Source organism: Heteronotia binoei, chromosome 20, assembly GCF_032191835.1.
Source record: "Heteronotia binoei isolate CCM8104 ecotype False Entrance Well chromosome 20, APGP_CSIRO_Hbin_v1, whole genome shotgun sequence".
In the NCBI taxonomy this organism is placed as follows: Eukaryota; Metazoa; Chordata; class Lepidosauria; order Squamata; family Gekkonidae; genus Heteronotia; species Heteronotia binoei.
In genome coordinates this window covers 9,107,890-9,120,875 of record NC_083242.1, presented here as the reverse complement: position 1 = coordinate 9,120,875, position 12,986 = coordinate 9,107,890, and the positions used below count along the sequence as shown (strand labels likewise).

Below are 12,986 nucleotides of genomic sequence, written 5' to 3'. Positions count from 1 at the left end.
GCCCACACTCACCCGGGGCTCTCCTTTCTTGCATCAGGTCGCTTTTGGCTGGTGGGGGGGAGGTGCCATATGCTAATCAGTTATGCTAATGAGCTCCACCATCTATTTTTCTACAAAACGACCCCTGTCCTTTATGAGAAACCCCAAAGCTAACAGGTAATATGTTTATAGAATATAAGCACCCAGAACCCTGCTCCCTCTAACTACGGTTCAGAGATCATGTACTGGCCATAGGAACATGTCTTCAGTCCGAAATCTGCTGCACTTGAGGGCAAACCTGTTTTGTAGTGGCTCAATGCCCTCACCAGGTTGGTGCTAATCGCAGTTAAAATCAACACTGTCGCCATCTTCCTTAATCATGGCAAAGTGGGAATTGGGCTCTGACAGTAGGAGACGATGGGGAGGAGGGAAGGCCAAAGATGCCTTCCAAATTCTTAATCACAGTTAAGAACAAGTCTCCTCTCAGCAATAGAATTTGCTTTTCTAATCCGTGCGGCGCTCTTCCGACTTAAGTGGAATCCAGTGGGAAATTAAGTCAGGATTGGGAAAGGGGGACAGGATTCTGTACTAAGCTTTTCTCCGGGAAACACTCATCATTGAGAGTGTGGGACTTTCAGCGGTGGGGAAGGGGGGGGGGCGCAAGGAACGCAAATTCTCTTGTCTGGAAAGACAAACGACCCGACTCACTGCCTTTGGAGGGCAAAGGCCCGAGTCAACATGGAAGCTGGCAATTTTCACCTGAAAATCACGTTCTTTCCAGATCGCACTTCCATCGTCCACCCTCCGGAGGACAGCACCGTTATTAAGGGGACCACAGCTACATTGCGCTGCGAGGCGGCCCACGACCCAAGGATTTCAATCAGGTTGGTGAGCTCCACAGCCATTTGGTTGAACTTCATTCCACAGATCATCCCTAGCAGTGTTAGGGGAGCACTATCGGGAGCCCAGGTTTGGTGCTCGTATTTGGGATGGCTGCGTTGTGAGGTTGTAGGTTGTGCCATAAATCATGCCGGTCCTGTTTCTCCCCCCCCAGCCCCCTTTTTTCAACTTCATCTTATATATTATTTACAATGAGCTGTGGTTTCACTTCATGACTTCAATACAACTTTCCATGATTTGCTGTCAAGGTTAATATAATATCAATAAAAGAGATGTCAGCAGCTGCTTCTTAATGAAAATGAAACTGAACAACGTTTAATGGGATCATAGGAATGTTTGCATTTAGAGCAGGGGTGTCAAACAAGAAGTTCGAGGGCTGAATCAGGCCCCCGGAGGGCTCCTATCAGGCCCCCGAGCAACTGGCTGTCATCTGCTTCCTTCTCCCTCTCTCTTGCTTCCTTCTGCATAACAGCTTGCTTTGCAAGGCTTGCTCAGTTCCACAGGAGCTACAGAGCAAACATAAGAGAAGCCATGTTGGATCAGTCCAATGGCCCATCCAGTCCAACACTCTGTGTCACACAGTGGCCAAAAAAGAAAGGAGGTTCACGAGCGGGGCTAGAAGCCCTTCCACTTTGCCATCCCCCCCCCCCCAAAAAAACACCAAGAATACAGAGCATCATTGCCCCAGACAGTTTCAATAATATGCTGTGGCTAATAGCCACTGATGGACCTCTGCTCCATATTTTTATCCAAACCTCTCTTGAAGCTGGCTATGCTTGTAGCCACCACCACATCCTGTGGCAGTGAATTCCACATGTTAATCACCCTTTGGGTGAAGAAGGACTTCCTTTTATCTGTTCTAACCCTACTGCTCAGCAATTTCATTGAATGCCCACGAGTTCTTGTATTGCGAGAAAGGGAGAAAAGTACTTCTTTCTCTACTTTCTCCATCTCATGCATGATCTTGTAAACCTCTATCATGTCACACCGCAGTTGACGTTTCTCCAAGCTAAGGAGCCCCAAGTGCTTCATAGGGAAAGCATTCCAAACCTTTAATCATTCTAGTTGCCCTTTTCTGGACTTTTTCCAATGAGTCCATCTGTTTGGGGAATGACCATTGCCTTTCTCTGAACTGATGTATCCTTTTTGAGGTGCGGTGACCAGAATTGTACACAGTATTCCAAATGAGACCGCACCATCAATTTATACAGGGGCATTATGATACTGGCTGATTTGTTTTCAATTCCCTTCCTAATAATTCCCAGCATGGCATTGGCCTTTCTTTATTGCAATCGCACACTGTCTTGACATTTTCAGTGAGTTATCTACAACGACCCCAAGATCTCTCTCTTGGTCAGTTTCTGCCAGTTCACACAGCAACAACTTGTATTTGTAGCTGGGATTTTTGGCCCCAATGTGCATTACTTTGCACTTGGCCACATTGAACCTCATCTGCCACGTTGACGCCCACTCATCCAGCCTCAACAAATCCCTTTGGAGGGCCTCACAATCCTCTCTGGTTCTTCCCACCCTGAATAATTTAGTGTCATCTGCAAACTTGGCCACTTCACTGCTTACTCTCAACTCCAAATCATTTATGAACAAGTTAAAGAGCATGGGACCCAGTACTGAACCCTGTGGCACCCCACTGCTTACCATCTTCCACTGTGAAAATTGCCCATTTATACTCACTCTCTGTTTCCTATTAATTAGCCAGTTTTTGATCCACAAGAGGACTTGTCCTTTTACTCCATGATTCTCAAGCTTACTAAGGAGCCTTTGACTCTCGAGCTTACTAAAGAGCTCTTTTCTCTATTGTCTGAGGCTCCTTCCTTGGGGAAGAAGGGAGGAGGAATAGCTTGCTTTGCCAGTCTCTCTCAAACCCACAGCAGAGCTACTGAGCCAAGCCTCTCTTCCTTCTATTGGCTGAGGCTCCCCCTCTTTAGTCCCCTGGGGAAGGAAGAAAAGAACCAGAGCTTCCTTTGCCCAGTTCCCTGGATCCCATGGGAGAAATACAAAGAAAGCATCTTTAAGATCAATGAATGCTAAAGTTTTAAGAATGTTTTAAGTTTTTTTTAAAAATATATATATATTTGCGTCTGTCTGTGTTCTTTATAAAATTTATATATTTGCTACCTAATCTTAAATAGGTACACACATTGCCCGGCACAACATGGCCTGGCCCAACAAGATCTCATTTATGTCAGATCCGGCCCTCATAGCAAATAAGCTCAACACCCCGTCCTAGACTGTCGCTAGAGGTGGTCACTTTTTCACTCACTCCTCAGTTTCTAAAGGGGGGCGGGGTTGGGTCCAAGGCTAGGAGGGCTAGCCACCACAGGCATGACAAACCTAAGGAAAGCAAAGGGAAAAGTCAGATGAGAGGGAGTCCATCTGTTTGGGGAATCACCATTGCCTTTCTCTGAACTGATGTGTGCTTGCAATATGTACAACAAGGACGTGTTCTTAGTGCCACAGAGTTTGTTATCAAATACATGTGAATAAATATGTCCCCAAATACATGCCCAATAAATATGCCAGTTCTTAAATAAATAGTGACTTGTGGCCTCAGTCAGCAAGTATCTAGATCTGCGGATCAGAGCCACATGGACACTAAAGAAGAAGAAGACATTGGATTTATATCCCGCCCTCCACTCAAGAGTCTCAGAGCGGTTCACAATCTCCTTTATCTCCCTCCCCCACAACAGACACCCTGCGAGGTGGGTGGGGCTGGAGAGGGCTCTCACAGCAGCTGCCCTTTCAAGGACAACCTCTGCCAGAGCTATGGCTGACCCAAGGCCATTCCAGCATTTGCAGGTGGAGGAGTGGGGAATCAAACCCGGTTCTCCCAGATAAGAGAGCTCTGGCTGACCCAAGGTCATTCCAGCAGGTGCAAGTGGAGGAGTGGGGAATCAAACCCGGTTCTCCCAGATAAGAGAGCTCTGGCTGACCCAAGGTCATTCCAGCAGGTGCAAGTGGGGAATCAAACCTGGTTCTCCCAGATAAGAGAGCTCTGGCTGACCCAAGGCCATTCCAGCAGGTGCAAGTGGAGGAGTGGGGAATCAAACCCGCTTCTCCCAGATAAGAGAGCTCTGGCTGACCCAAAGTCATTCCAGCAGGTGCAAGTGGAGGAGTGGGGAATCAAACCCGGTTCTCCCAGATAAGAGAGCTCTGGCTGACCCAAGGCCATGCCAGCAGCTGCAAGTGGAGGAGTGGGGAATCAAACCTGGGTTTCCCAGACAAGAGAGCTCTGGCTGACCCAAGGCCATTCCAGCAGGTGCAAGTGGAGGAGTGGGGAATCAAACCCGGTTCTCCCAGATAAGAGTCCGCACACTTAACCACTACACCAAACAAGTTTGCCTACAAACTTGGGGGGCCCAAGTTGTGCAGATTGACATCACTTCCAGGGAAAACCTGAAAGCAATATTATGTCACTTTAGGAACGTGGGGAGAAAACCCTCTATGGTAAAACTATAGAGTTTCCACTGATCCCTAGAGGGACGTGACATCGCTTCCAGTTTCCCCCCAGAAGTAGTGTCAAGTTGCACACGATGCCAGCGTTTTGTTTTTTGCTATGAGTGAGGAGTGGTGGCTGGTTGTTAGTGGGAGACCTGGGAAGAAACACTATGCAGAACCCAGGCGCAAATGCAGCCTGTTCCTCTGTGTTGCACAGCGAAAACAATAATGATGACTTAGAAAAAACGAATGGCCTTTCCCCTTTTGTTTTTCTGACACCTAGGGCCTGGAAACGGAAAACCCAGCCCAGCTCATGTCGGCTATTCTCTCTGCAAGATCTCCTTTGTTAAAAATCAATGGGAAATTGGCCATTGATTTCAGAGAAGTAGAATTGCACCTTTCATCTTGAGCTCGAATACATTTTATTAGTATTGCAGGCCTGTCAGACATTTCCTGCATCCAAATGAGCCCCTGGAAGATTGTTAGTGAATATCGTTCTTCTGTATGATTATTCAGCTCTGTTTTTACCGTATAATTTCAGCACTTGATATTTTCGTAATTTTAAACAAAATAGACAGCTGACTTTAACGGTATTTAAAATACTGTGACAATCAGGTATGTTTGGAAGAAGGACAACGTTGTCATAAATCCATCTAGCAGCTCCCGAATCGCCATCGAGACAGACGGGACCCTCATCATTAGCCAGACATGGTCCGGTGACATCGGGGACTATACGTGTGAGGTCACTTCCTTTGGAGGAAACGATTCCAGAGTGGCTCGGATGGAAGTGATGTGAGTATTCTAGTGTCATGTGGCTTTGGATGCAATGTGGCCCGTTAATACCATCTTCCTTTTATTGTCTTCTTGTCATTTTTTTTTATTTTGGTTTTCTGTTTGTTTTGTGAAAACAAAGTAATATAGCCTGGATTAGATACATTACACAGCCATGGGGGCCAACACTACATAGACCCCGCTTTCTGTCTGTAGCTGGGGAAGGCCCTGATGCTTTTTGTGTCATCCTAGCATCACACTGGGCTCAAGCCCTGCGGTCCTTGAGCCAGTGCAGTTGACTTTCTCTACATTAAGAGCTCAGTTTGACCACGGTCATCAGCATGAATGACTTCTATATACATTTGAAAGGAGCTCACCGTTAGTTTTAATTGCTTTTAGAGTCTGCTTCTGAGAACTGTTTTATGAGGGCCATTTTAGGCTGCTAAATGTTTTGTGTTGCTTTTGCACTCTGGTTGTTTTTCTTAGTTTTGTTTGATGCTGTTTTTATTATTTTTGCCAAGTTTAACTTCATGAGCTGCCTTGAACAGGTCTCTAGAGAAGCAACATACTGCCCCCCCCCAGCTTTTTTTTGTAAAAAAAGCCCAGCAGGAACTCATTTGCATATTAGGTCTCACACCCCTGATGTCACCATTGTTTCACACAAGGCTTTTTGTAGAAAAAGTCCAGAAGGAGCTCCTTTGCATGTTAGGCCACACTCCCTGACACCAAGCCCTCCAGAACTGCATTCCTGTGCGTTCCTGCTCAGAAAAAGACCTGCCCCCCCATGTAAATGAAGCCCTTTACATCTAGCAGAAGAGAAATGCAAGGATGCCTGTTCCATCATGTAAGGTCGTTTTCGCACTCACTTTCCGCCGGCGCGACCCCCCTCTTCACCGCGCAGGATCTGCGTGGATTTCGCACTAAACGCTGCGGAGCAGCCAGAAAAGCCGGAAGCTCCCGGCGCAAAAGCCGCTCAAACTGAAACCGCCAAAAAGCAGTTTGGCGTTTGCGCGGCTTTTGCGACGGGAGCTTCCGGCTTTTCTGGCTGCTCCGCAGCGTTTAGTGCGAAATCCGCGCAGATCCTGCGTGGTGAAGAGGGGGGTCGCGCCGGCGGAAGGTGAGTGCGAAAACGACCTAAGAGAAGGTGGTATTCTAATGGAGCCATCTTGTAGACGTAATCCTGTGCACTAATATATTTTTGAAATCTCATCTCTTCATGCCAGCTGGTTACACGTACATTTTCTGGGAGGAGATACCTGAAGCTCCTTTCTCCACCCCTGCTGTATACTAAGTTCATCTCTGAGTTCTGGTATTATTCACTTTGGGGGCTACAGCATCTCTTCTTCAGTGCCAAGCCTAGATTCTCTTCTAACACTATCCATTCCCCCCCCCCCCTGCTCTGTCCTCATTCTGGAGTCAATTCATGCACTTGGTTGACATCCAGGGTGGAAAACATGCTTCAGAACCTTTTACCCATTCCTGTACTTAGAACGTTGTCTGTAGAGACTTCAAGACTGTCTTCAAAGGTAGACAGGAATCTTGAGAATAGACTGGCTACTCCTTTCGTTGTGAAGCCAAACAGCAGCTGCATATTCTTCTCTCTAGTTCAGATCTCCAGACAGAGGTGAGAAGGGGGGTGACTAGAAACAGGGCGTTTTTGGTAGCCGTCCTTCATCTGTGGATTGCCCTTTCCCTTCAGCCTCACCAGGCCCAAACACTTCCTTTTGATCCAGGCTTTTCACTCAGGAGTGTTATTTTTTATTTATTTATTTTATTTATTCTATGATTTGTATCCCGCCCTTCCCACAAAAATGGCTTAGGGCGGCTCACAACAAACGATAAAACAGAATTTAAATTGACATCTACATATATAAGCATTTAAAAGTCAAAACATTTAAAACCTAAAAAACCTTAAAACCTTAACATCAGCAATATAATTAACAGGCGTTTAATAAGCTACATTTATTTCCCAGTCAGGTGTAGGCTAGCTGGAAGAGGGCTGTCTTGCAGGCCCTGCGGAACTGAGTAAGGTCCCGCAGGGCCCTCACCTCCTCCGGCAGCTGGTTCCACCATGTAGGGGCCATTATGGAAAAGGCCCGGTCTCTGGTTGTCTTAAGACGGACTTCTTTAGGCCCGGGGATGGTGAGACGGTTCTCCATTGGTTTTTTGCTGTGATCTTCTCATCTGAGCTCTCTTTTATGACTATTTTTTGGCTGATTAATAGGTTTGCCAGCTCTGCATTAGGAAATACTTGGAGATTTGGGGGTGCAGCCTAGAGAGGGTGGATTTGGGAAGGGGGAAGGGCCTCAGCAGGGTGTAATGTGGGAGACTCCACCCTCCAAAGCAGCCATTTTCTCCAGAGGAACTGATCTCTGTCACCTGGAGAGGAGACCAGTTGCAATTGGCAGGGAGATCTCTGGGCCCCACCTTGAAGTTGGCAACTGGAGGCTGGTTCTACACTCTCGGCTTGTTGTTTTTACTGTTTTATTTTGATGCAAATAATTTATGGTGTTGATGATTGTGAGCTGCCGCGTACATATCAGCGATGCCTTAAAGAAATAATCAGGATTTTCCAGGCGCTTTGCACCTTATTTTTCTTTCTAACTTTCCTTACCTGCTCCAGCTTGTGTTCCTTCTCTCCTCCCAACTCTGTTACCCAAGATCCTTTTAACTGAAGAAGTCAGGAGTCCTCCCCCTAAACTCTGACCCATCCACAACGGGCCCAGCACCCCAGGCTGGCTGCTCAGCTTGGCTCCTTGGAGGTCTCCCTTTGTCTCCCACTGCCTGTTTCATTTGCAAAAAGTCAGCCATCTTCATTCACCTCCAGCATGCAAATGTAGGTATCTGAAAGCAGCCAGTGCCTGTGTTTCCTGAAGGGTACTTGCAAACTTCAGAAACACTAGAGCGGACCAAAGAAGACCAGCTCTCAGCATAGCGCAAGCCATACAAAAAAACGAAACTGCTGCAAATGTCTCCACTATTAAGTGAGAGTTAATAACAGTGATTCTCTTGGATGTACAGTAACAAAGCTCAAAATGACACCCTGTTAAAGACCCATCTCGTTGTGGATTCCATCTCCATATATTCCTCAAATTGCATTGACTGCCTCTTGCCATTTGCGCGCTCTTTATTTTGCATGCTTCGTCTCGGCGAGAACAATTGGCAAGAAGTCAGGCAGAAAGCAGATTATCTTTTCCCCCCACACAATGGAGAGGGTTCTCAGTAATTTCCAGGCTCTCTGGTGGGCTCTTATCCAGGAAAGAAAAAATTACTGCTGCGTCCAAATTTACCTGCAGTGGGAAACAACGCAAGCAAATAACAATAATAAAAGCAACCTCTCCCCTCGTTGAAAGCCAAAATGCGCACGCTTTTTGAAAAGTTGGATCGGGGTCCCCAACTTTTCCGAACCCCTGGTAAACTTTTCAGTTATGGCTCAGGGTGATGGTTGCAACCTCAAAATGGCCACGTGGGTGTCAGAACTTGCCACATACATGGAGGAAGCCCAAGAACTGGGGATAAGAGGAATAAATCTTAAGGATACACTGGGGGAGAGGAGGCAGAGAGGGAGCCAAACAACACTGTAGCGCTGGGGTGTGGTTTTAAGCTGCACAGCCAACCAGATTCTCAGAGAGCCACTTTGGTGTAATGGTTAAGTGCGCGGACTCTTATTTGGGAGAACCGGGTTTGATTCCCCACTCCTCCACTTGCAACTGCTGGAATCTTGGGTCAGCCACAACTCTCACAGGAGTTGTCCCTCAAAGGGCAGCTTCTGGGAGAGCTCTGTCAGCCCCACCCACCCCCACAGGGTGTGTATTATGGGGAGAGAAGATATAGGAAGCTCTCAGGCCCCAATCTGCCACTGAATGTTCAGCTCGGCCCGAAGTCCCCAGGCTCCAACTGTCTGTCAGCTTTTGGGCCTTGCATTCTTTCCCCCAGCTGTGCCACTTACTCACAAGTCAAACTTCACAGCAGGCTTGACTTAGCTGGTCTTTTGTGGCCAAGGCAGAAAGCTTTTTCTTTTCCTTTTTTTAAACAAAAAGGAAAAAAAAAATTGACAAGGAGTCTCCCATAATCTTCCTCGCCTTCTTGGTAATCCTCTCTTAATTCCCTGTCTCTCTAATTACCTGCGGTTGGGGCTCTGTCTCCTTTCCCGTGCTCTTGGAGAAATCTTTCCAAAAACATTTCTGGTTTATTTCCCTTAGCAAATAAGCTTGCCTTTAACTAATTTTCCCCAAGATGTTCTGTGGGTGTTTAGTGAGTTAAAAAAGAAAAGAAAAACCAGCCTGCTCTCTTCCCCGCCGCCCCCAACTTCCCCTCCAAGCACTTAACAAACTGTTTGTTAAACATTGTGGTATTTGGGTCTCGCATGTTTCACCACCTAGCATTATCCCCCTGCCTTCCCAATTCCTGCTTGTTTGCGTAGGGACTGAAACAGACTCCCAGGAGTAACCACCTGTCGGCTGGATCCTTAATACCCAACGCTGCCTGGCGGTGGCTATTAGAAGATGCTTTAAGCAAGCGCTGAGCTGAAATGTGTTGCATAAATGTTTACATGTGCTGCTAACCGCCGCCACCCCTGCGTTTGGTAATTTTGTTTCACACCTCCTTGCAAAAGGATGCCCTCCATCCATTTCAGTCTGGCAACAGGCCTGCCCTTAGGACAGAGCCCGCTCTGAGGCATCGTCTCCACCTGCAGCTCAAGAAAGAAACAAACGTTGAGTTCAGTGGCACCTTGAAGGAAACCAGTTTGGTGTCGTGGTTAAGTGTATGGACTCGTATCTGGGAGAACCGGGTTGGATTCCCCACTCCTCTGCTTGCAGCTGCTGGAATGGTCTTGGGTCAGCCATCACTCTTGCAGAGCTGTACTTGAAAGGGCAGCTTCTGGGAGAGCTCTCTCGGCCCCACCCATCTTACAGGGGGTCTGTTGCGGGGGAGGAAGATAAAGGGGATTGTAAGCCGCTCTGAGACTCTGATCCAGAGAGAAGGGTGGAGTATAAATCTATGGTCTTCTTTTCTTAAGACTGGAATTTGTCCTACTGCTTCAGACCAACATGGCTGCCCTCCTGGGTGTAGCTCAATAAGGGAAGTAGCCTCCCTGCTTGCTCCCCCGGTCCGATCAGCCACTTTTGATATGGTCCGTCACTTGGCGCTGATGGAGAGCTCGAGACCAGATAGAGGGGGTTGGGGTTGTAATGTTGAAGGTGACCTGAGACTTTTTGAGACCCAGGGGTGGGATTCTAGCAGGAGCTCCTTTGCATATTAGGCCGCACACTCCTGATGTAGCCAGTCCTCCAAGAGCTTACCAAAAAGAGCCTTGTAAGCTCTTGGAGGATGGGCTACATCAGGGGGTGTGGCCTAATACGCAAAGGAGCTCCTGCTAGAATTCCACCCCTGTTGAGACCCATTGGCAGTAGATAAGGAGTTGGCTACATGAGATCTACGGTGGGGATAGAGTTGCCAGTCCCCTCCTGGTGGAGGCTGGAGTCCCATGCTGACAAGCCCTACCTCTCTGCTGCCACTCAGCTAGTTGGCCAGGGGGGAACTTACCCCCCCCCCCAAAAAAAGAGAGAAATCCATCTGACATGCAGCGACGGGTCTTTGTCACTGCCCATGTAACCTGAAAGTGATGTCATCACATCTAGGACATCGGGGCAACACTCTGTATTTGGCCAAAACTCTATGGTAAATTCAGCTTTTTAGCCAGAAACTGCACTTTTGTATACAATCTTAATAACATTGTTTGGTATGGATGACAGCTCTGGGTTGGGAAATACTTGGCAATTTTGGGACCTCAGCAGGGTATAATGCCACAGAGTCCACCCTCCAAAGCAGCCATTTGCATCAGGAGAACTGATCTTGGTTGTCTGGAGATCCGCTAGAAGAATGCGAGATTTCCTGGTGCCCCCTGAGGGTTGGCCATAGTAGAGTTAGGGAAAGAAGAAATCTGCTGAAATGATGTTAAACAGAACCTTGAAAGGAAAAAGACTTTCCCTCTTCTCGATTCCATGGGATGCTATAAATTCAGAGCCAAGAGGAAACGAGGAAGCGCTTATGTTGCCAAATAACCATCCGCCATTTTGTGCTAGCTTGGCCATCTGCTCTAGCAGCATTCCCCCAAGTACGAGTTTCATTGTGGTTAAACATATACACATTTTAACAAAGGATGGAATGCTGCTGCTGATTGTTGCTTTAATCCCTGGTGATACAGTCCTGTTTTCACAGTAGAATCCACCCTGTTTCAGGACACTAGCTCAGGGGTGTCAAACATGCGGCCCGGAGGCTGAATCAGGCTCTCAGAGGACGCCTATCGGACCCCTGAGCAATTGGCTGTCATCTGCTCCCTTCTCCCTCTCTCTTGCTTCTTTCTGCATCACAGCTTGCTCTGCCAGGCTTGCTCAATCGCACAGCAGAGTTCCTGAGCCAAGCCTCTCCCCCTTCTATTGGCTGAGGCTCCTCTCCCTCCTTGTCCCAAGGAAGGAGGGAAAGAGCCAGAGCTTCCTTTGCCCAGTTCCCTGGATCCCATGGGAGAGATACGAAGAAAGCACCTTTCAGACCAATGAGTACTAATATTTTAAGCACATTTTACTTTAATTTTGTTTGTCCGTGTCCTTTATAAAGTTTATATCTCTGCTACCTAATCTTAAATAGGTAAACCCATGGCCCAGCTCGACACGGCTGGGCCCAACAAGGTCTCATTTATGTCCGATCCGGCCCTCACCACAAATGAGTTTGACACCCCTGTTTTGGGGTCTCTCCATCTTGACTTGCTGCAGAAGGCTGTCCCCGATAGCAGTTGACCTTGGCCTGAAGTCCAGTGAATATTTTCAGCTGGGCAAATCAATTTCACGGACGTAAAGAAAAGGAAGGACGTTTTGTACAGGCCATGCGTACCCTGGGCGTCGCTATTCACGATGGCAGCAGCAACTCATTTATCATCCTCTCCATTCGATGGTTTCCGTAGAGTGCCTCTACGCATGATGCAGAAGCAAGCCTTGGTTAAAGAGAGATTAATATTTGTTAATCTCCACTCCTGCACGCATAGAGAGAGCAATACTTTGGTTCCCTCAAGAGTTCCTCTTCAGTTATAAAGGGTCGTTTCTGGAGAGACGTGTTTCTTGTGTGCTGATTGCTTTTCCCTCTGGGGACTTCGGTATGTAAGCATCATCTGTTACTGGCAGTTAACAGATTTGCCAAAGGCATCTGTTTCTTGATGTGTTACCGTCGCGAAGTTGGTTCAGGAGACCGCTTCGAATGACCCGTTGACCACTTTGCGATAGCCAGTATCAGTCAGAGGTTACTACTTATACTTCCCGCGTTGTTGAACAGGCAAAATGAGCTCGCACCAAGGTATCCATTTTAATGAGCGCGCAGCGTATTAGAGAAGGTCAGGTGTAGTGGAGACTGAAAAACTCAACCAACGCTTTGGCTTTATTAATATTAAGAAATGCACTGGGAGCCGGGCAGGGATAATCAATGCAAAGCAAGTCCTAAACAGAAGCTTGCGTTTAATCTCCACATAGCTTAAAAGGAGCATTAATTTGGGCCGTCCTTCCCCAGTTGAAGTTCAAAGTCTGCTTTTCTAATGAGCATAGACAAGCTCAATGTTCAGTGGTTCGGAAGTCAGAGAGTCCCTTTACATTTCTACGGCACAATCCAGCATTTGAAACAGGCTCGGCGAGAGCACAGTGTCCAGCATTTTATAACAGGGGCCTCCCGGTCTACTTTTAAATGGACTTGACTAGTGAATGCGTGTGATGGCAGGTTTCTTCTGCAAACGTGGGTATGTAATTTACTCAGTAACCTCTACCATAGCCAGAAAATCTGCAACTCTATGGACAGTAATTCTTCAGCTCTGCAATTCTGGACCTTGTTTCTATTGA

General features: G+C 47.3%; 1 protein-coding gene across 1 annotated transcript in view; it reads left to right on the top strand.

Annotated features, from left to right (window-relative positions):
• The window catches only part of SDK1 (sidekick cell adhesion molecule 1), a 936,924-nt gene that overhangs the window by 589,249 nt on the left and 334,689 nt on the right, over positions 1–12,986 (top strand). Inside the window, exons 14-15 of the mRNA XM_060260466.1 lie at positions 761–863; positions 4,951–5,127. Of these exons, the coding sequence (XP_060116449.1) occupies positions 761–863; positions 4,951–5,127 (280 nt within the window). The remainder of the gene's footprint in view (positions 1–760; positions 864–4,950; positions 5,128–12,986) is intronic.